Below are 19,468 nucleotides of genomic sequence, written 5' to 3'. Positions count from 1 at the left end.
TGGACTCGAGGTCCTAAAACCAGGCCAAGTGAGACAGTATATTCCTCTTCCTTTCAGTACCATTAGATGTCTTGGTATTGGGTTGGGACCAGCAATCAGTACCGTCCCCTATACTTCCCTTTTCCACCTTAAAGAGAATCTTATCCAGAAAAGGGGTCATAGTAACTGTGGCCATCCTCAAGTGAGTAGTCCAACTTGCCCACTGGGGAGTGTGGGTGTCAGAGCCTGCATCACTAAGTCCAGGGGAAACGGTCTGAGAGGAATCGGGGCTTTATTCTTTCAAAGCTCAAGTCGGCTAAAAATCAGGTCACTGAAGTTTGGGTTGAGTTTAGTGATAGGGGAATGGGGATGGGGATCGAGTGTAGTACAGGAATTGACAGAAGGGACAGTAAAGGGACAACTTGCCCCTCTGTAGATTTTACATAAATAGATAACTCCCCAGAAGGCTTGGTGGCTAATGAAGTTTCTGTGGTCAGGGAGCCATGTCTAGGGCAGGGGCTGAGGTGGTGGGGAGGAGGAGGAAGTGTGGAGTGAAATCTCCATCTCCATCTGGCTCATTGGAATGAGGTGTGGAGGGAGCAGGAGGAAGGGGGACAAGTCCTGACATGGGGAGGGTAATCTGGGCTACCCTCAGAGGGAGCTGTGGGGAGTGTGCTGAGAGATTGATTTATATGGAAGATGAGTTCATCTGTATACAGCACAAGGGGAGGGCTGTGCCCAACTTCTGGGGGGTCAGAGAGTGCTGACTCAGGGAAACAGCCCCTTTCTGCCTTGGTGCCCCAGGGCTTCTGGCCACCCCCACACTGAGCTTTCATCCTGTCTGACTTCATTTCTCTGGTTGTATCCCTGTCTTTCTCCAAAGGAAAAGACCTTGGAGCAATTTTCCCAGAGAGATGAGAGTGGCCATTCTAGGATGTCCTTCAGTTCAGGTTCCAAAAACACTTCTACCAAAGAGTCAGCCACCTCTGGTCATCTCTGTAAATCCCTAGCTCCGGCCCTTTTTTACAGTTAGCGCTGTGGTTACTTCTCACCACCACCCTCTTACTCTCCTCCAGGGAGCCATACTTGGCTGTTCCCACTCCAGACAGAAACGTGTCTGGGTTTGTGATGCAAACCCCTCTTCCAGGTGTCTAGACCTCCCATGCTATGGGGTCAATCCCAGGGCCTGAGAAACCAAGGTCAGGGATTTGGGTGAGGGTCTTGCCTCCAGGTCTTGTAGGAAGTGAGAGTGGGAGAGAAATAAGTCAAAAGTCAAGGAGGGAACATTTAATTTTTTTTTTATTTCAAAACTATGAATATTTAAAAGTATCAATATTTAAAAGGAAGGCATATACAGGGATAGGTGCAGAGATGTCTCTGTCTAGGAACTAAGTCAAGCCAACTCAAGAGTGACCAGAGAGGCAAGGATCGTTTTTAAAAAATCATAAACCAGGCAAGGGCAGACTCACCTTTCTAGGGGCAAGGTGAGGAAAGAACGGGGTAGGCAGAGCCTGGTAAGCTGCTCCCCGCTTCTGCCACATGGTCCAGATTCAATCTGAGATTTTGCGTGTCACCCAGGGACAGGCCCTGGCAGGGGTATAAACACTGAATAAGGCCTCATCCTTCCTCTCAAAGAGCTCAGATGCAAGGAAGACCAACCAGGTGCAGACCAGATGCACAATTACTTAGCTCATGTCATGTAAAGAGCTTAGTTAGCAGCACCAATGAACACTGTGGAGCCCCCAAAGGGCGGTGGTGGAATTCTTCCTCAGGTCACCCAGCATTATTAGTTAAAAGTCTGAGTTGGCCCTTGAAGGATGCATATGATATGATCAGGAAAAGGGCTGAGCAGCAGAGGGACTGTGGTTTTCTCCGGGCCTGCTGGGTCAGGCCAAATGCATACTTCACACCTTGGCCAGGACTGCCTCAAACCCTTTGCTATGATCATTCTGACTAGTGTGATGAGATAGACAGGTCTCAGGGGAAATACACATCTCTTGGCCTTGTGCCTAATAAACCCCTATGATGAGAGAAAAGGTGGTAACAGCCTCCTTCCACAGGACTATCTGTCCACAAACTGTAGGTTGATGCTCCTCTCAGGTACCAGGACAGTCCGGGTCATGGGTCTGACTGGGGCAGCGCCTGGCTCAGGCTGTACCTCAAAGTGGGTCAAGATCTGAAAAGTGAGGAAAAAAGCTATCATTATGGGAGGAGTCTACAATGGTGGGCTGCTTTGGTCATGGGCATTATTTGTGTTAGAATGGTCAAGGTTGGTAGTGAACTTCTTGGTTCATCAGGATAAGGGACTATGGTAGGGAAATAGATAGTCCAAATACCCTCACTCACTTTCCAGGACTATAATGAGATTGACGTATTTAAAACATTAAATCATAAATGTTTTCCTATGCTTGTCAGGAGAAGAGCTCACAGCTTGAGAGGGTTAGGGTCTCTCTCGTCTGGAGAAGGTCTAGATCACTCACCTGGGCCAAAGCCATTTGCAGCTCAAGCTCCGCCAGGCGTCTCCCCATGCAGCTGCGCTTGCCGAAGCCAAAGGGAAGACAGGCAAATGGGTGGGGGGCTGGACCTTCCCCCAGCCAGCGCGCTGGGCGAAAAGTATTTGGCTCTGGGAACTGGGCAGGGTCCCTTGAAGTGGCATAGTGACACAGAGTGACCAGCGTCTGGTGAGGGAGGAACACAGACTTGTCAATTCGGACCCAGGAATGCAAGGAGAGACATGGAGAAAAGACTATATGGACTGGGATGAAGGCAGGCTCTAGTAGGTGATGGGGAAATTTTCTGTGGCTGCTTTTGAAATGATTTCTCCACTGCCCCATTATATCCCAGAGAGAAGCATTCAGGCCAAGAGAAGGGTTTGAAGGGCTTATGAAGAGTTGAGAATGGGATCAGGGCCAAGATAGCGAGGGACGGCTTAGCAAAATGGACCCATAGGCTCTACTCACATTTTTGGGGATGATATAATCACCTACACGAATGTCTTTATCTGGAACACGGGAATTTCCAGGTACTACGGGGTACAGTCTGGGTGGCAGAGCACAAGGAGAGACAGGAAGGTGAGGCTGGGCGGTTAGCCTCCCTCTCATCCCAGCAACTTCCAAACCCATTCTTGGCCAGGAGTAGAGTACAATGTTCTCCACTTTCTCCCTGCTCCCATCGACTACCTGCTTTCCCAACCCTTCCCCAGCATTTTCTCTAGCTCCTTCTCTCCTTCCGCCTCACCTTAGCACTTCCTTGAGGACAGCCTTCAGCAGGGGCAGCTGGGACAGAACAGTGGCTGAGGCGTGGGCATTGGACCCCCTGGCCAAGGCAGCTGTGATCTCGGAGTGGAGAGCCGTCTGGACTTCGGGGTGCCGAGAGAGTTCATATAAAGCCCAGGAGAGCGTGTTGGACACCTGAGAGGATAGGTGAGAGCATTGGAGGCAGTAAGAGCGGAAACCAGCCTAGGGAGCGGAACGAGAAGCTGCCCGCAGCCCAGGAAGTGCTAACCCAGGAGGTTCTAGAGGGCCATAGTGAATCCTCTGCAGCCGGATTGAGATTGGACAGGCTAAACTCTAAAAGTGGGGCCCACAACACGGAGGGAGAACACTACCGTGTCCACTCCGGCCAGCAGCAGCTCCGTCACATTCCCCAGGATGGACGGGGCAGGCAACTCTTCCTGGAACAGGAAGTGGGTCAGGTGCGCCCCCGATTCCATGTCCTCCTCAGGCCTTCCCTGGCTCCTCATGGCTACCTCGGCCTCTCGCCGCTCCACGTGCTTCTGGGCTGCGTGGGGAGAAGGTACAGGGAGGCCTCACTACCCCTGGACGGCTTTCCGTCCTCCCATCCCCGCTTCACGTCTGTGCCTCACCAAATGCAAACATCTGGTCCCAATCTTGGCAGAGGCGGCCCCAGGGTCCCGGCACTAGGCGGTGCAGCCAGTTGGGCATCGCCATGGTCAACAGCGTGGACACAAACACAGACCCCACTGCCCGGATGAAGGTCTCGGTGTCTGGAGGCACTTCTGTCTCCAGGCAGCCCAGGCGCGAACCCAGCAGCACAGCTGCTATGCCTGGCCGGGAGGGGGCGCTGTCAGGACACGGGCGATCCCACCTCCACCCCACACCCTCCGGGGAGTGCCTCCTAAGCTTGCCTCAACTGTCTTGGTACTCACCTTCTAGTCCAAATTTGTAAAACTCTCCAGCTACATCGCGAACCAGGGCGGGCGACCCAGTACCACGTCCCCGTTGGCGCCGCAGTCGCCGCACCAGGTCAAGGACCACGTCGTCCAGGGTCCTGGCGTAGCGGGCAGCTGCTTGAGGCCGAAGGAGGAGCGGGGCCAGGAGGCTGCGGAGCCTCTGCCATTCCTCGCCTTCCCTGTGGGGGTGCGGAGAGGGGGCGCATCAGGGCAGATGTGTGTGTGGAGGCCGCTCGGCGCTGCTGGCTGCGGCTGAGGAGCGTGTTCCGCTCGGGTGACTAGGAGTGGGGTTGCGTCTGCTTTTCATCCCCTTTCCTCCTTACTCATTTCCTGGCCCCAGAGGGGCCTGGATTCCTGGGTAACCTGAGTCACAGAATCTTACATTGCATCTGGATCCTGGTACCCTAGCCCCGTTTGCCGGCACCCAGGATTCTGCCCTCGAAAGATAAGGACCAAGAGGAGGGGAGCGTGGGGCGCGGGCCGGGCTCTACCTGAGCTTGAGAAACAGACTGGGGTGAAAATCCCTATTTGGCAGAGTCTGGGGAAGACGGCTTTCCCTCCTCCACACCCCCAGACTGTCTCCAGACCCTCCACTGGAGAGGGACGCAGTGGGGCTTCAGGGCTTTGGGCCAGAGAGGACTCACGCCGTGAGCAGTCCGCAAGCCCGCTGGCGCTGGCGCCGGTGCTCAGCCCACGGTGAGAAGCTGCAGCGCTCGGGCCTGGGCCCCTCCTGTCGCAGCAGCTGCTCGATGAGTGTAGGGGCCGCCACGTACACCGTGCGCACCTTCCCGAAGCTGGCCAACCACACAGGACCGAAGCGCGCAGCGCCCTGCACCTGGGAGAATGGGCGCGGCGACACCGGAGACATGGGCAAAGGGACTCCCAGGTTGGCCCGTGCCAACGCCAACCAGGCTTTGGAAGGGGGAGCTCCCAGCTGGTGCATGGACCTAATGCTAAAAAACCCACCCCCTCTTTCCATCCCTAGAAAGTTGGAGTGTGATGGGCCAAGTGCAAGGACTTTGCTTAGACATTCAGGACCTCTCTTTGGTCACCTTGGTCAAGCCACGGTGGAAAAATCCCTAAAGGTTCACACGTGGACTCTCCATTTCAGGACGAGAGCCCAAAGGATAGGAGCACAGGTAGCTTTAAGCCCAACACGCCGAATGCCCGGGGAAGGTCCTGCGCGTTCCTGCCTCCTGCCCACTTGTCTGGACCTACCGGGCTTCCAGACTTCCGCACTGCGAGGAGAAGGCGATTTCTGAATGCACTCCTCTGCTGGGTGTCGGGATGGACTCCGTGCTGCTTTAGCCAAAGCCCCAAGTCCCAACTAGTCTTTCTGTAATTCATGCGCATCCGTCCTCACTGGCCTTCCCTCCTACGATCTGCACTAATCTGTGTCCCCAGCGCGGGAGTCCCAGGAACAGAGTCCCAATCTACCTGCAGCTCGTGTAGGCGCGACAGCCCTCCCTTGCAGAAAAGTTCGGCCAGAAAACCCGGCGTGGAGGGGCCTGGGATGTCTGCCAAGCCCCGAGGCGCTGAGCCGGAGCCTCTGGAGCTCAGTGAGTCGCCCAGCTCAAAAACACAGCGGGCACGATGCAACACCCTGGAGGCGAGCTTGAGGGTCTGGGTCATGGTCTGGTTCGGGGAAATACAGCGCTTCCGAGCATCTTGTCTGTGCCCCTATTTAACCCTTGGGGAAGGTAGTGGCGACGCCCCCTCTCCCAGCCACTCAGCCAATCCTCTTTCCAGTGGTCCGTGCAGGGATTAGCACCTAGGAACAGTAGGAGGGGCTGAGGCTGCCTGTGCAGCTCCCTTGGGTCTCATGTTGCAATGACCCTCTTGGGAGGGGAGGTCTGCCTCAGTTTCTCCTCCTGGGCTGGTGCCCTAGTCCCGTAACCTGAAGATCTCTTCCTGGGAAAGGCTATTTAGTGAAACTTAGGTGACCAAGATAGAGTCAGTCCCTGATATTCCCACCACTTCCTCTCGGAGCCAGGCCCCGCAGCCCATTCTCAGGAATTCCCCACCCTCCAGCTCTTCCTGGAAAGGAAGCAAGCGGGGAAGAGGCACAGCCGTAGCTGTCCTCACATTCTTGGCTCATCAGCTGTTCCTTCTCTGTATGAGCAGAATTTTCTTGCTCTATCACATCTCCCCTATCCCCTGTACTGGACACTGGGCAAATGGCAGGTGAGTTAATGGGGTAAAATGGGTTATGGAGCCTTCATCTTTGTTCCTTGAGGATGGGGGTTCTTTTATGTCAGCCAGTCAGCCCAGAAGTTCTGGAATGGAAGGTCAAGATGAAAAAAGAGAGGGTCTCCAACCCCACACCCTCCCTGGGGCTCTTCAGGATCAGTTACAATACAGGCAGAATAATTCCCCAGGTCAAGTCTTAGGCAGGGAGAGGCTGGGAGGATATACATGATACACACTCTCCCCTTCCCTGAGAAACAGCAGCATGGGCATGTGCCCACTTATCTGTTAACCCCAGGACTACAAAGTACACACAAGTGGACAGGTGATTTGAATTTAGCAGGCCGTTTAGATGGACAGTGGAGAACTGTATTCCTCACTCCAGCTGAGGAGAGATCCCGGAGGGTGAAGGAAGTGCTAAGGAGGAGCAAGACCCCAATCCTCCCAAATATCCCTACTGGTTCAAGGTCTTCTGACCTTCTCAGTCAGCTTCTTCTACTTCCTGTTGGCAATGGAGGGGCAGGAGAGGAAGAGGCAAGGGTAGTAGTGAAAACCAGGGCTCTGCCCTGGGCAGTCCCCCAACTTCTTTGAGAGATTGTTGCCTCAAAGCCCCAGCAGTCTCAGCTGGGAAGGTCCAGGGGGTTGATCTTCTTTCTAGTTCCTGGAAGGAGTCCAGATGTGGCGAGGTAAGCAGTCAGTGACCAGGAGGGGTAGGGTTGGGGGTCACCACCTGGAGGGTGGGATCCTGTATTCTTCGGAAGATGGCGGGGAAATTCTTTCCTCCATTGCGTAGAACTTTCTTTCCCTCCTCAGTTGAGGTGCCCAAATGTCCCACAATAGGGTCTTCACTCTGGGAGAAGGGTCCAATAAGCCCTTGACCACCCCTGGCCCTGAGACTCCCATCCCATCCTCCTGGCACTAAGCTGGGTTCAAAGACTGTAACACCAGTCTGGAAAGGTCCTGTATCTTCACAATTTACCTTAGCCCCCAACTTACCAGCTCCTCCAGAGGCACACGCTCAAATAGGGGGTGCCCTTCAAAATGGGTACACATCCATTCATGTAGCTCCAGGACATCAGTTATAGTATATACCAGCCCCTGCACAGGCAAAATCAGGGGGGCTGTATGCAATTGAGCAGCAAGATGATGGGCTGCATTCCCACTGAATTATTATTTTTTAAATATTTTTATTGATTTCAGAGGGGAAGGGAGAGGGAGAGAGAGAAACATCAATAATGAGAGAGAATCAGATTAGCTGCCTCTTGCATGCCCCCTACCGGGGATCGAGCCCACAACCTGGGCATGTGCCCTTGACCAGAATTGAACCTGGGACCCTTCAGTCCTCAGGCTGACACTCTATCCACTGAGCCAAATCGGCTGGGGCCCCACTGAATTCTTAGTGGAAGGTCCCTGGATAGGACACTCACCCCACCCTTCCTCCCACTCCCAACTCACCCCAACTCTCAGCACGTAGGCATATTCTGCCAGTAGTGTGGGACTGATGATTCGCCACTTGTGCTTTGTCCGCTTGAAATGTGGGTCAGGGAAGAGGAAGAACATCTTTGTCAGCTGTGAGACAGACATGCACAAACTGGGTTGTGAGAGCCTGGCCTCCATGTCCCACCTTTCCACCAGCCTAACCCACCAGGGCCCCTCCCCACCTGGCCCTTGTAGAAGAAGTTAGGAAGGTGTTTCATGGCGTTGCTGCGGAGACAGGCGATGTTCTGGAAGCCACCTCCAGGAGCTGCTCGTAGGGCTCGAATCCGATCCTGTACATAGTCTGAGACCTTTACCCGGATCTCCAGACCCAGAATCAGTGTGTCTGGGAACAGCGGTGACAGTTCCACTGGGCACAGAAATAGGAATGGAATCATCAACCTCATACTACAGGAACTTCAAAGGAGTCAGTACAGGAAAGGAAACCTCAATCTGCAACTACCAATATCCGCAATGGCAAGTGTGGACAGAGAGGTCTATATGGTTTTACACTGGAGTACAGGGCTGGGGGAGATATTAAAACTGTCACCAGGACTGGAAGTTGGAGAGCCTGCGAAGACATGTATATTTGCAAGTGCTTTAGTGCTTTCACACATTCTCTCATTTAACCCTCTTGGAACTCTGTGGTAAACTGTGAATATGAGGAAACTGAGGATAAGAAATGTCCAAGGTCAGACAGCTAAGAAGAGACAGAACTGGAACTTAAACCAAAGCTTTCTGCCACCAAGTACCATGCTCTTCCTCTTTGTCATGTCATTATCTCTATGGGAAGATGTAAAAATAGAGAAGTGGCTTAGCAAGCACGTACGGGGACAATACAAAGAATACTAGAGGAACTCAAAAACAGGAGAGTGGAGCAGAAGGAATGAGTTCTAGTGAGGGAGGGGGGAGTGATGGAATCCCTGAGAAAGACAGTTCAGGATCACTGGCCACAGTGGCTAATCTCTGACGCTTGTGCTGACCCGCTCACTGACCCGGCACTTGGCAGGTGAAATGGCTCACGTAGTGACTGGGGCCAAGGGCCAGGCCAGACAGGACAACCCAAGTTTGAAGAGGCATTTGAGGCAGCCCCCTCCCTTCCCCAGGGCAAAGGCCACAGACCCAGAGTAGAGGGAAGGTGGAGACTTTCCCCACTGATGTCACAGCACTCGTGTCTGGTCCGAAGGGGAAAGGCCAGCGATGGCCCCCACCAAATCTGCTGAGGTGGCAGAACCTAGGCATTGCCTTTCCTTGCCCAGACAGAGTGTTACCTAACAGGCCACCATAGCCACAGCCTATGTCTGCAAATTCCACTTGGGCTTGAGCTCTCTTTTCTTTCTTATCCCTCGGGTCATCGTGGCTTTGATTTTGAGTCGGTGGAGCGAAGAATTCTGGATATAGCTCAGACCAATCCATCTCCTCTGGCTTCACAGGGCTATTGGAGAGAAGACGTGAGAAACGTGAGAAGGCTGGCCATACTATTGCAGCAGTGTCGCTACATGTGCGTGGGTGGATGGGTAAGGATGGGAAGTAGATGGGAGGGTTTCTAAACAATTCTGTAACAGTGGGTCCCGTGGCCTCTAGGAGATACAGTGGAAACCACCCTGTGAATCATAGGCCCATCACGAGGCCCACCCATCCCCATATCTAGGGGCTGATAACTGGCTGGGCACGAGCTCCCCTTCTCCCAGAGACTGGCTTCCTGGAGGCGCTGGGATCTTACTTTGCTTACGTGCTCTGGGTGAAGAGGATGGAGTAAGATGCAGGCCGGCTGGGTGTTTGTCTTTTTATTAAATCCAACAAAGGAAACCTTACGATGTAAAAGGCATGCTGTCGCCATCACTGACAATTGTCTCAGTGACAATTTCCCGGGCCAGACTTGCACCTCAACCCAGACTCGGCCAGAACGCCACGCCCCCTCCCACCCGCACCCCAGGGCACTCTGCCCGGTCCACCCCCAAGGCTGACGTCACGCAGCCCAGCCTCCGGGGCTACCAGGAACCCTCCCAGCACAACCGCTCTCCGCGGCCGCTTGGGGCCACCCTGAGTGCTCCGCCCCCTCCAGCCCCTGCCCCTGCCCCGCCCTGCCCCTGCCCCGCGCACTCACTAGCGCAGCGTGTGGTCCGCCATGGGGTTGGAGTGAGCGCGCTGCCGATAGTAGCGCTTCTGCGGCTGCTGGGCCTGGGCTCCGGCCGCGCCCCCGGCCTCGGCTCCCGCCATGATCCCCAGCCTGTGTCTCTACTGAACCCACGTGGAGACCGCGGCCGCGGCGCACGCTGATGACGCAAAGCACGTCCGCGCAGACCCCGCCCCTTAAAGACCCTGGGCCTAGAGCGCGCATTGGACAGGGCGGGGCGGGGCGGGGCGGGGCGGACCGAGGGGATCCGTGCCGCCGGCGCCTCTGCACCTCAAGTCTGTCCGGGGCCGGAGAGGCAGGACCCGCGCCCCGCCTCTTCCCTGGGCCTGCGCCGGCCGGCGCCGGGTGGCTACCCCGGCGGCAGGAGCTCGTGCACCCCGCAGGTAAAAGGGGTCTGGGGCCCCCCCTTCCACGGCAGAAGGAATCCTCGCGCCGCCCCCCTCTCTCCGGGCCTCGGACCAGACTGCCGGGTCTGAGCGGCGTGGTCTGGAGTGAGTCCCGCGGGTGTGGGCTGGGGACCGGAGTGGGAGGGGAGCTCCTCATCTGCAGGGAGGAGGGAAGACTCAGGAGGCGGGGCTCGGGGCCACGGGGCAGCCGACGTGGCCCGAGGTCCCCCACCCCGCCCCGCTCCGCTCCGGATCGGGGATCCCCGGGCCGGCGGCGGTGTCTCCAACTCTCTGGACCGGATGGCGGACCTCCGTCCGGATCCTGCCTCCGAGCCCGAATCGGTGTTCCCGCGGGAGGTCGGGCTCTTCGCCGACTCTTACTCGGAGAAGAGCCGCTTCTGTTTCTGTGGGCACGTGCTGAGCATCACGCAGAACTTCGGGTCCCGCCTCGGGGTGGCCGCGCGCGTGTGGGATGCGGTGAGGAGTGGGCGGCCCCGGGCGCGGGCCCGCGGGAGCGCCAGACCCGGACTCTCCCTTTGCCATATGGAGCGATCCCCGCGACGGCCTTTCTTTCTCTTCTAGGCTCTGAGCCTGTGCAACTATTTCGAAAGTCAAAATGTGGATTTCCGAGACAAGAAGGTGATCGAACTGGGTGCGGGGACCGGCATCGTGGGGATCTTGGCAGCGCTGCAGGGTGCGTGAGCTTTGTGGTCCCGAGAGGGTGGGGCTGGGGGCGGGAATGTGGAGAGATGGCCACTTGCTGGATCCTCGGGAGAGGGGAATGGTTTGGGACCCCCCCCCCCTCCCACTTTTATACCTGTTTTTGTGTGGAAGGCAGCGCTCATTGACTGGGCAGGCCTTAATAGAAGGGAGTTTTCTACCTTTTTTTCCTTTTTGTGATTTCATGGACAAGACTCGCTTAAAAGCTCCTTGGCTTTGGACATGATCTTCTGGCAGGATGCATATTTGGGGATACCTAGGGGAAGTAACCTGTTGGTACTAAACCTCATGAGTGCTTTCTGACTTTACTACGAGGGGTTTAAAAAGTTTTTTGTTTTTTAGATTTTTAAGGTTTCTATTGCTTGGGAGAAAGCTTAAGACTTTCTGAGGGTTAGGGTGTGTTTTGTGGGATGGGGTAGGAATTAGGCACCACAGACTTGAAAAAGGAAAAGGTAAGGAAAACTTTGCTTCACTTTTGTCAAGAACCAAAAACTGCAAAGGAAACAGTCCCTTAATTTATAATATGATAGTCAGGCAAAACCTCACACCAGAAACACTCGTTTAAAAACATTTCTGATGTCATCTCCCTAGAAATGCAGATTAACATTGAGGGAAGTCTTTAAGAGGCAGGCACTCATTCTGCTCATTCAACCAACGTGTGTTTGGAGTTCTCTATGTGCCAGGAGTCATGCTAGCTATTGGAATACAAGCAAGACAGGTTTCCTCTCCCTGAGGAGCTCATGGGCTAGCGAGGAGGATAGGGAAGAAGTTACAGTACAAGAACTCTGGTGAGGTATGCACAGAGGCAGTGGACATACCCTTGTCATGTCTCCCTGGTTTCCAAAGAGAAACTCTGTTGGACGGGAAAGAGGTGAGCAGCGTGAGCACAGCAGGCTCAGAAAGAGCTGAAGGAGTGTCAGCAGAAGTTTTCCATGAAGGATGGGTGAATGAGAGATGGGCAGTTATGCTAACAGTGGAGAAAGGCATGTAACATGGTTAGGGACACCTTCTTTCACTTGCTCCTAGGCTGGTTTCTCCTCCTTGGACACTATTTATCCATTCACCGGTTGATTCTTGTATGAGCTGCCAAGTCAGAAATCTGTCATCTTGTCCCTAATCCTATTCCCATCAGCCATTCCTCTGGGTCATAGGTCCTTAATGCTTACCCAGTTGTCCACTCTTCCACCATCTTTAGTTCAAACTACTGCCATCTCTTCCTTAGATTTTCATTAGAGTTTTTAGGTGGGGAAGTTTGGCATGCCCAAACTTGATCTTATGACCTTCCCCCACCAAACCTGTTTCTTCCTCAGACTTCTCCATCTCCGTGAATCACACCCAGTGGAAAACCTAGACAGCACCTTGGACACATCTCTTTTTCTTACCCCATATCCATTATTCAAGTCCTATTGATTTTATCTCCTAAAAATCTTTTAAATCTCTTTATTTATTGGGGTGACATAGGTTAATAGGATCTTACATGTCATATTTCCCATTGACACTGATAGCTCCCCAGTCCGTGCCACCACCATTACTTGCCTAGAACTACCACAGTTAGTCAAACTGGTCTTCCTGCTTCAACTCCTTGCTGCCGCCTATACCTCTGCATACTCCACCCAACACTTAGAGTGATCTTTCCAGAATGTAACTGTTATTATTCCTCCCCACCCCAACACACACACACACACACACACACACACACACACACACACACACATCTTTCAATAGCTTCTTGTTGCTTTCAGAATAGGACCACTATGTTTAGATGGCCTCCAAGGTCCGACTTCCCTCTCTAGCCTCTTTCTGTGCCTCTCCCTCTCCTTCCTTAAGCCTTGTGCTACCTGTTACCCTTGTGTCAGTTCCTCAAGTCTTTTTTCTTTTTTAAATGGATTTTATTCTTTTTGAAAAAATATTTTTGCCTGATTTTCAGAGAAAGAGGAAGGGAGAGGGCTTTTAAAAATTGAGAGAGAGAGAGAGAGAGAGAGAGAGAGAGACGAAGGGATAGAGAAACATTGATTTGTTGTTCCACTTAGCATTCATTGGTTGATTTTTATTTTATTTATTTAGTTAGTTATTTTTAATCTTTATTGTTAAAAGTATTACATATGTCCCTTTTCCCCCCATTGACCTTTCCCACCCCGCACCCTCCCTTATTTTTATTTAAAAAAAATTTTTTTTAATTAATTTCAGAGAGGAAGGGAGAGGGAGAGAGAGATAGAAATATTAATGATGAGAGAGAATCATTGATCAGCTGCCTTGTGCATGTCCCCCACTGAGGATCAAGCATGTGCCCTGACTAGGAATCGAGCCATGACCTCCTGGTTCATAGGTCGATCTCAACCACTGAGCAATACAGGCTGGGCCATTGGTTGATTTAAAACAAAAATTTTATTTATTGATTTGAGAGAGAGAGAAACATCGATTTGTTGTTCCACCTATTTATCCATTCACCGGTTGATTCTTGTATGTGCTGTGACCAGGGATGGAACCTGCAACTTTGGCATATCAGGATGATGCTCTAACCAACTGAGCTACCAGGCCAGGGCCTCAGGTCTATCTTGATGTTTCCTTCCGTGGAGCCTTCACACAGGCTGTGCTCTGTGCCTTAAATCCTTGTGCCAGCTGGTTCATGCATACATATCCTTTAGTGCTCAAGCCTCCTTGACACTGCCACCCCAGGCTAGCTTAGGCTCTCCTAGTGTATACACAAATGTGCTGGCTAGTTTCATTTTAAATTTGTTACTAACCTCAGGTGCATCCTCAAGTGCTACCCTGCTAGCCTATAGCACCTCCCTCGTTCACTTAGTCACCTCTCCTAAACATCTGATTCTTACCTTCTTGCCCTTTAAACCTCCAAATGCTTCCTCCCCTGTCTTCACTCTCAGCTGATGACTTTGTTTCCTATCTCTTCTGATTGCTTCTATTTTCTCATAGAAAAAGTCCACACGATCTACTCACCTACCTGTATCTGGGTCTGTATGTGCTACCTTCTCTCCTGTTGTGTGTGTACCATGAATGACTGTTATGCTCTCAGCTAAGGTCAAGCTCTCCACTTTTCAGGAGACACCAAACCTTCTCATCTATTCCAAGATATTGTTCCAGTAAACACTTCTCCGTCCACATCTCTCATGAATTATCAGATTTTCCTTCTCTCTGGTTTGTTCTGTGTGTGTGTGTGTGTATAATGTACAAAATATATTGTGATTTTTCCTATTTCAGAAAAACTCTAGATTCTACATATCCCTCCAGGCACTACCCCATTTCTCTTCTATAACAAAATTCCTCAAGAATGAATATTCCCTGTCTGTAGTTCCCCTCTTGCTATTATTTCCTCAATCCATTTTGAGACACCCCCTCCATGCCCCATCCATCCCAGCTGCTCTAGTCAAAGCTGTGAGCTTCATTCCCAACTCCATGCAGTTAAACACAGGAGTCAGTTAGGAGCCCACCTTTCTTAACTTTGCAGCATTTGACTCTTCTTCCTCCTTGAAGCACTTCCTTTGGTTTCCAGGGCACCTTTCTTAACTTTGCAGCATTTGACTCTTCTTCCTCCTTGAAGCACTTCCTTTGGTTTCCAGGGCACCACTCTTCTAGTTTCTGCCCACCTCACTGGTATTCTTTTCCATTCTCTTTTGTTGGTTCCTTTTCACCTGATAATTTGAATGTCCCAGGGCTCAGGAGAAGTGCTGTGAGCCCTTCCCTGTTCTGCCTGTTCTCACTCCCAAGCAATCCTATCATGTCATGGCTTTAAATACCCTTTCTATGCTGATGACTCTCTGGCCCATTTCTACCTTGTTCAGACTTGTTTGTGTAATCTCCTCTCCTGGGATATCATGTGCTTGTCTGATGGAAATCTTAAATTTAATGTGTCCAGAAACAGTCTCATGATCTTCCTACCCAATCCTGCTCCTCCTGCAATCTTCCTCATCTAAATGAATGGCAATTCAGTCTTCTAGTTGGTCAGGCTAAACATCTTAGTGCCAGGCTCAATTTCTTTCTCTCTCTCTCTCTCTCTCTCTCTCTCTCTCTCTCTCTCTCTCGTATTTCATATCTAATCTGTCAGCAAATTCTGTTGACTACCTTTAAAATATATTCAGGATCCGACCACTTGTTAGGCATTGCTACTGCCCTGGTTCAAACCATGATCATCATTGCATCTGACCTTGCCACTCTGCCATCTTTTCTTACCCCAGCAGCCAGAGTAATCCTTTAAAAGCATAACTCAATGTATTTCCTTCTTCCATTTAAAATTATCCAGTAGCCTCCTATCTCAGCCAGAGTGAAAGCCAAATTTCTTACAGTCTCCTGAAAAGGCTCTGTTTAGAATCTGGCCCCCACTTTTTTCTCCCTCACTTACTCTGCTCCAGCCACTGGTCTTCCTGCTGCTCCTCAGGCCTGCCAGGCACCTCCTGCCTCAAGGTCTTTGCACTCAGTGGTCCCTCATTTGGTACATTTTAGCCTGAGGGATCCATGTGGTTTGCTCCGTCACTTCCATCTTTCTTTGCCCAAATGCATCTCTTCAGTAAGACTTTCCCTAACCATCCCATTGAAAACTACATTCCCTGCCTGTCCCGCAAGCAGTTCTTATTCTCCTCCCCTGCTTGATGCGTCCTTCACCAGAGCACTCACTACTATCTCAGGTGCAGTGTATTTTATGTTTTGTTTGTTGTCTATTTCTTTTTTTTTTTTTTTTTAAATATTTTATTGATTTTTTACAGAGAAGAAGGGAGAGGGACAGAGAGTTAGAAACATTGATCAGCTGCCTCCTGCATGCCCCCCACTGGGGATGTGCCCGCAACCAGGGTACATGCCCTTGACCGGAATCGAACCCGGGACCCTTGAGTCCGCAGGCCGACGCTCTATCCACTGAGCCAAACCGGTTCGGCAGTTGTCTATTTCTTGCCACTAGACTGTAAGTTCCATCAGTGGGATTCTTTTTTTTTTTTTTTTTTTAATATATTTTATTGATCTTTCATAGAGAAGAAGGGAGAGGGATAGAGAGTTAGAAACATCGATGAGAGAGAAACATCGATCAGCTGCCTCCTGCACACCCCCCACTGGAGACGTGCCCACAACCAAGGTACATGCCCTTGACCGGAATCGAACCTGGGACCTCTCAGTCCGCAGGCCGACGCTCTATCCACTGAGCCAAACCGGTCAGGGCAATCAGTGGGATTCTTGATTGGCTAACTGCTGTGTTTGCAGCACCTGGCATACAGGTACATAATCAACATAAATGAATGAATGAATTCTCAATACTTGCTGTTTCTATAATGGTTATCATGGTTATGATTAAGGAGTTTTGTAGTACTTAGTGTGTCTCTACCTCTAGGAAGACTGAGGTTTTGTCTTGCTCACCGCTGTATCCCCAGAACTTAGATGCTCAATACATATATTTATTGCACGAACGAAGCTTTCTGAGATGCTAGTTTGATTATCTGCACCCCCTACTTCTATATTTAAAACCTATTGCATTGCCCTGGCTGGTTTGGCTCAGTGGATAGAGCAGCCGTGGGCAAACTACGGCCCGCGGGCTGGATCCAGCCCATTTGAAATGAATAAAACTAAAAAAAAAAAAGACCGTACCCTTTTATGTAATGATGTTTACTTTGAATTTATATTAGTTCACACAAACACTCCATCCATGCTTTTGTTCCGGCCCTCCGGTCCAGTTTAAGAACCCATTGTGGCCCTCGAGTCAAAAAGTTTGCCCACCCCTGGGATAGAGCGTCAGCCTACAGACTGAAGGGTCCCGAGTTCGATTCCGGACAAGGGCACATGCCTGGGTTTCGGACTTGATCTTCAGTAGGGGGCATGCAGGAGGCAGCCGATCAGTGATTCTCATCATTGATGTTTATGTCTTTCTCCCTCTCCCTTCCTCTCTGAAATTAATAAAAATATATATTTTTAAAAACAACAAAAAACCTATTGCCCTTAGGATCAAGCCTGAATCTCCTTAGCATGTCACCATTTTTCTCTTACTCTCATGTCTTGACACTTTTCTCCTCCCTTCCACATTATCTAAGATCCAGCCTTCCTTGAATACTCCATGCTCTCACCACCAGGCCTTTGTACTCTCAGTTCTCTGCGTGGAGAGCTCCACCTGACTTGTCCTTTAAGGCTCACTGAGGGCACGTCTTCTGGGAAGCTTTCCAGGCCTCTGCAGCTGGTCCGAGGCAGTAGGGGGTGGGCGCATAGCCCGTCTCCAGCTTAGTGCTGCCCAGGCTTCTGCTGACATATGACTGTTGTGTTTTGAGCAGAGAGGTTGAAGATTAGCTCAGAGAGAATGTTGATGTTGTAGAATGTAGAGTAATGAGAATGGCGGTGGGTAAGGTGGAGGTTAGTGCAACTGAAGCCAAAGAGTGGACTTCACTGTCAAGACATTGTCCTCCAGGCTCTGAGGCCTCTGGACCTTCTGGGCAGGAGCCGAGACCCCTTTGTTGGTCCCTCTGACTTTCATTTCTCCTCCTTCCCCTCTCTCTCAGGGGGGGATGTTACCATCACTGACCTGCCCCTGGCCCTAGAACAGATCCAGGGCAACGTCCGGGCCAACGTGCCAGCTGGAGGCCGGGCCCAGGTCCGCGCTTTGTCCTGGGGGATTGACCAGCATGTCTTCCCTGGCGACTATGACCTGGTGCTGGGGGCTGATATTGTGTATCTGGAGTCCACCTTCCCACTGCTGCTGGGGACACTCCAACACCTGTGCGGGCCCCATGGCACCATCTACCTGGCCTCCAAGATGAGAGAGGAGCATGGGACAGAGAGCTTCTTTCAGTACCTCCTGCCCCAGCATTTCCAACTGGAGCTGGCCCAGCGGGATGAGGATGAGAATGTCAACATCTATAGGGCCACGCACAGGGAACGAAGACCTGTTTGATGTCATCCTTCTGCTTCTCCGGACCCCTTGTCCTAATGAAGGAACTGCCATATCTCCAAAGCCAGAAACATAAGGACCAAAAAGGACGGATTTCCCTTGCCCCTCTCTCTCCTCCTTCCCTCTTAGTTTCCCCAGGTACTCTTGGGCAGGTACAGGGAGGTGCCTGCTGGCTAAGAATCCTAGAGCCCTAGCAGCACTGGATTAGAGCACAAAGGACGTTCCTAGCTCTTGTTCTCAGCAAAGGATGATGATGGGAGGGTACCCAGGGTTTTGAGGGGAAGGGGAGGTAAATGAGATGTGAGAACAGTGGCTGCAGAGAGACGGTCACTGATCACGTCCAGTCCTGCTATTGTCTTTTTATACAGAATATATGTATTTGGCCAGATTCTACTGGAATTTTCTTTTTTTTTTAAGGGAAAGAAACACGAGCATTAAAGATCTCTTCTACATCCAAAGAACTCAGGCTTTTGTTGGGGTGCGGGGAAGTAAGAAGCCTCAGACCACCCACTTCTTGCTTCTAGAGATAGTCTGGTGGGACCATGGCTCTAACTGGGTCAGGTCCTCCCGGGCCTGAAGCTGGGGGTAGGAAGCAGAGCTGTCCTTTGGCCTGTACTTTCTTCATTCTTTTTGGAGTCGGGGTCCTGATCGCTAAGTACTTGGTTCTTCTCTTTATTTTTCTTTAGGTGTCTAAACCCTGTCAGTCCTTCCTTCCTAATACGTTTTGCCTTCATCTCTTTTCTCTTCCCACTGTGGTAACTCTGGTTGGGGCTGTCCTTACTCCTCGGGCCACATATCACTTCCTCTGGCCTCCTGGCCTCCAACTTTTCCAAAAGCATCCCTGATTTGCTTCTGCTGCTGCCTACAGAAGCAAGAGTAAGCTCCTCTGCTTGGTACTCAGTCTATCCTAGTTAATCCCAAATCACCCTCTACTTCATTTCCTGCTTGTTTCCAAATGTATTGCAACCTCGGGCCAAAAGTCTTCTCTTTGTTCCCTAAATCCACACCAAGCTTCCCTGACTTCTTTCTTCATTCTCTTTGATGATTCCTTCCCTGGAAGGGCTATTTCTATCGGTCAAAATCTTCACTACTCTTAGCCTCTATCCTGAAAAAAAGCTTTTCCTGAGCCCTCTGTTGGGATGCGATTTCTTTCTCCTTTGACACCCTTTAACTGTTCATCTTATGAGACTTACCTTGTCTTGGGTGGTCATGTGTCTGCTCCTTATTTTCTCACCGTTAGATAGATTGCGTGGGAGGGTAGGGCTGTAGTTTATTACTCTAATTCCCTGAAGCCTAGGATAGTTCCTGGCACACTTATATTTATTTAGTGTTCAATAAATATTTTGCTCATTCAACAAATATTTATGGAGTTTGTTGAAGGGACCATGCCCCTTCATGACCTCTGGCAAATTTCTAAACCCACCCACCTACCTCACAATTTTGTCTTGATTCATAAATGGATACTGAATATGAAAGAGCATTGGAAATAAAGAAACAAAGTGTTACCACATGTCTTGTAT

At 51.3% G+C, this 19,468-nt stretch overlaps 3 protein-coding genes across 3 annotated transcripts; 1 reads left to right on the top strand and 2 right to left on the bottom strand.

The window, feature by feature from the left end:
• Window positions 1-1,341: 1,341 nt before the first annotated feature.
• On the bottom strand, window positions 1,342-6,176 carry CYP27B1 (cytochrome P450 family 27 subfamily B member 1). The gene is made up of 9 exons (XM_070409854.1): window positions 5,609-6,176; window positions 4,816-5,006; window positions 4,148-4,350; window positions 3,845-4,045; window positions 3,587-3,759; window positions 3,217-3,389; window positions 2,940-3,018; window positions 2,460-2,657; window positions 1,342-2,155 (listed from the first exon to the last, which is right to left on the bottom strand). Exons 1-9 carry the CDS (start codon window positions 5,801-5,803, stop codon window positions 2,042-2,044), a joined length of 1,527 nt encoding a protein of 508 aa, XP_070265955.1. The 5' UTR covers window positions 5,804-6,176; the 3' UTR covers window positions 1,342-2,041.
• A 529-nt stretch (window positions 6,177-6,705) lies between these two features.
• Window positions 6,706-10,067, bottom strand: METTL1 (methyltransferase 1, tRNA methylguanosine). Its single transcript, XM_070409855.1, has 6 exons — window positions 9,942-10,067; window positions 9,106-9,269; window positions 8,020-8,204; window positions 7,814-7,927; window positions 7,355-7,456; window positions 6,706-7,208 (listed from the first exon to the last, which is right to left on the bottom strand). Exons 1-6 carry the CDS (start codon window positions 10,052-10,054, stop codon window positions 7,053-7,055), a joined length of 834 nt encoding a protein of 277 aa, XP_070265956.1. The 5' UTR covers window positions 10,055-10,067; the 3' UTR covers window positions 6,706-7,052.
• A 466-nt stretch (window positions 10,068-10,533) lies between these two features.
• On the top strand, window positions 10,534-19,458 carry EEF1AKMT3 (EEF1A lysine methyltransferase 3). Its single transcript, XM_070409852.1, has 3 exons — window positions 10,534-10,834; window positions 10,940-11,051; window positions 17,560-19,458. The coding sequence occupies exons 1-3, from the start codon at window positions 10,658-10,660 to the stop codon at window positions 17,949-17,951; spliced, it is 681 nt and encodes a 226-aa protein (XP_070265953.1). The 5' UTR covers window positions 10,534-10,657; the 3' UTR covers window positions 17,952-19,458.
• Window positions 19,459-19,468: the final 10 nt, after the last annotated feature.

Source organism: Myotis yumanensis, unplaced genomic scaffold (assembly GCF_028538775.1).
Source record: "Myotis yumanensis isolate MYYU_CA2020_CCGP unplaced genomic scaffold, mMyoYum1.0.hap1 SCAF_3, whole genome shotgun sequence".
Lineage (NCBI taxonomy): Eukaryota > Metazoa > Chordata > Mammalia > Chiroptera > Vespertilionidae > Myotis > Myotis yumanensis.
The sequence above is the reverse complement of the archived record's forward strand: the minus strand, read 5'-3'. Positions and strand labels throughout refer to the sequence as shown.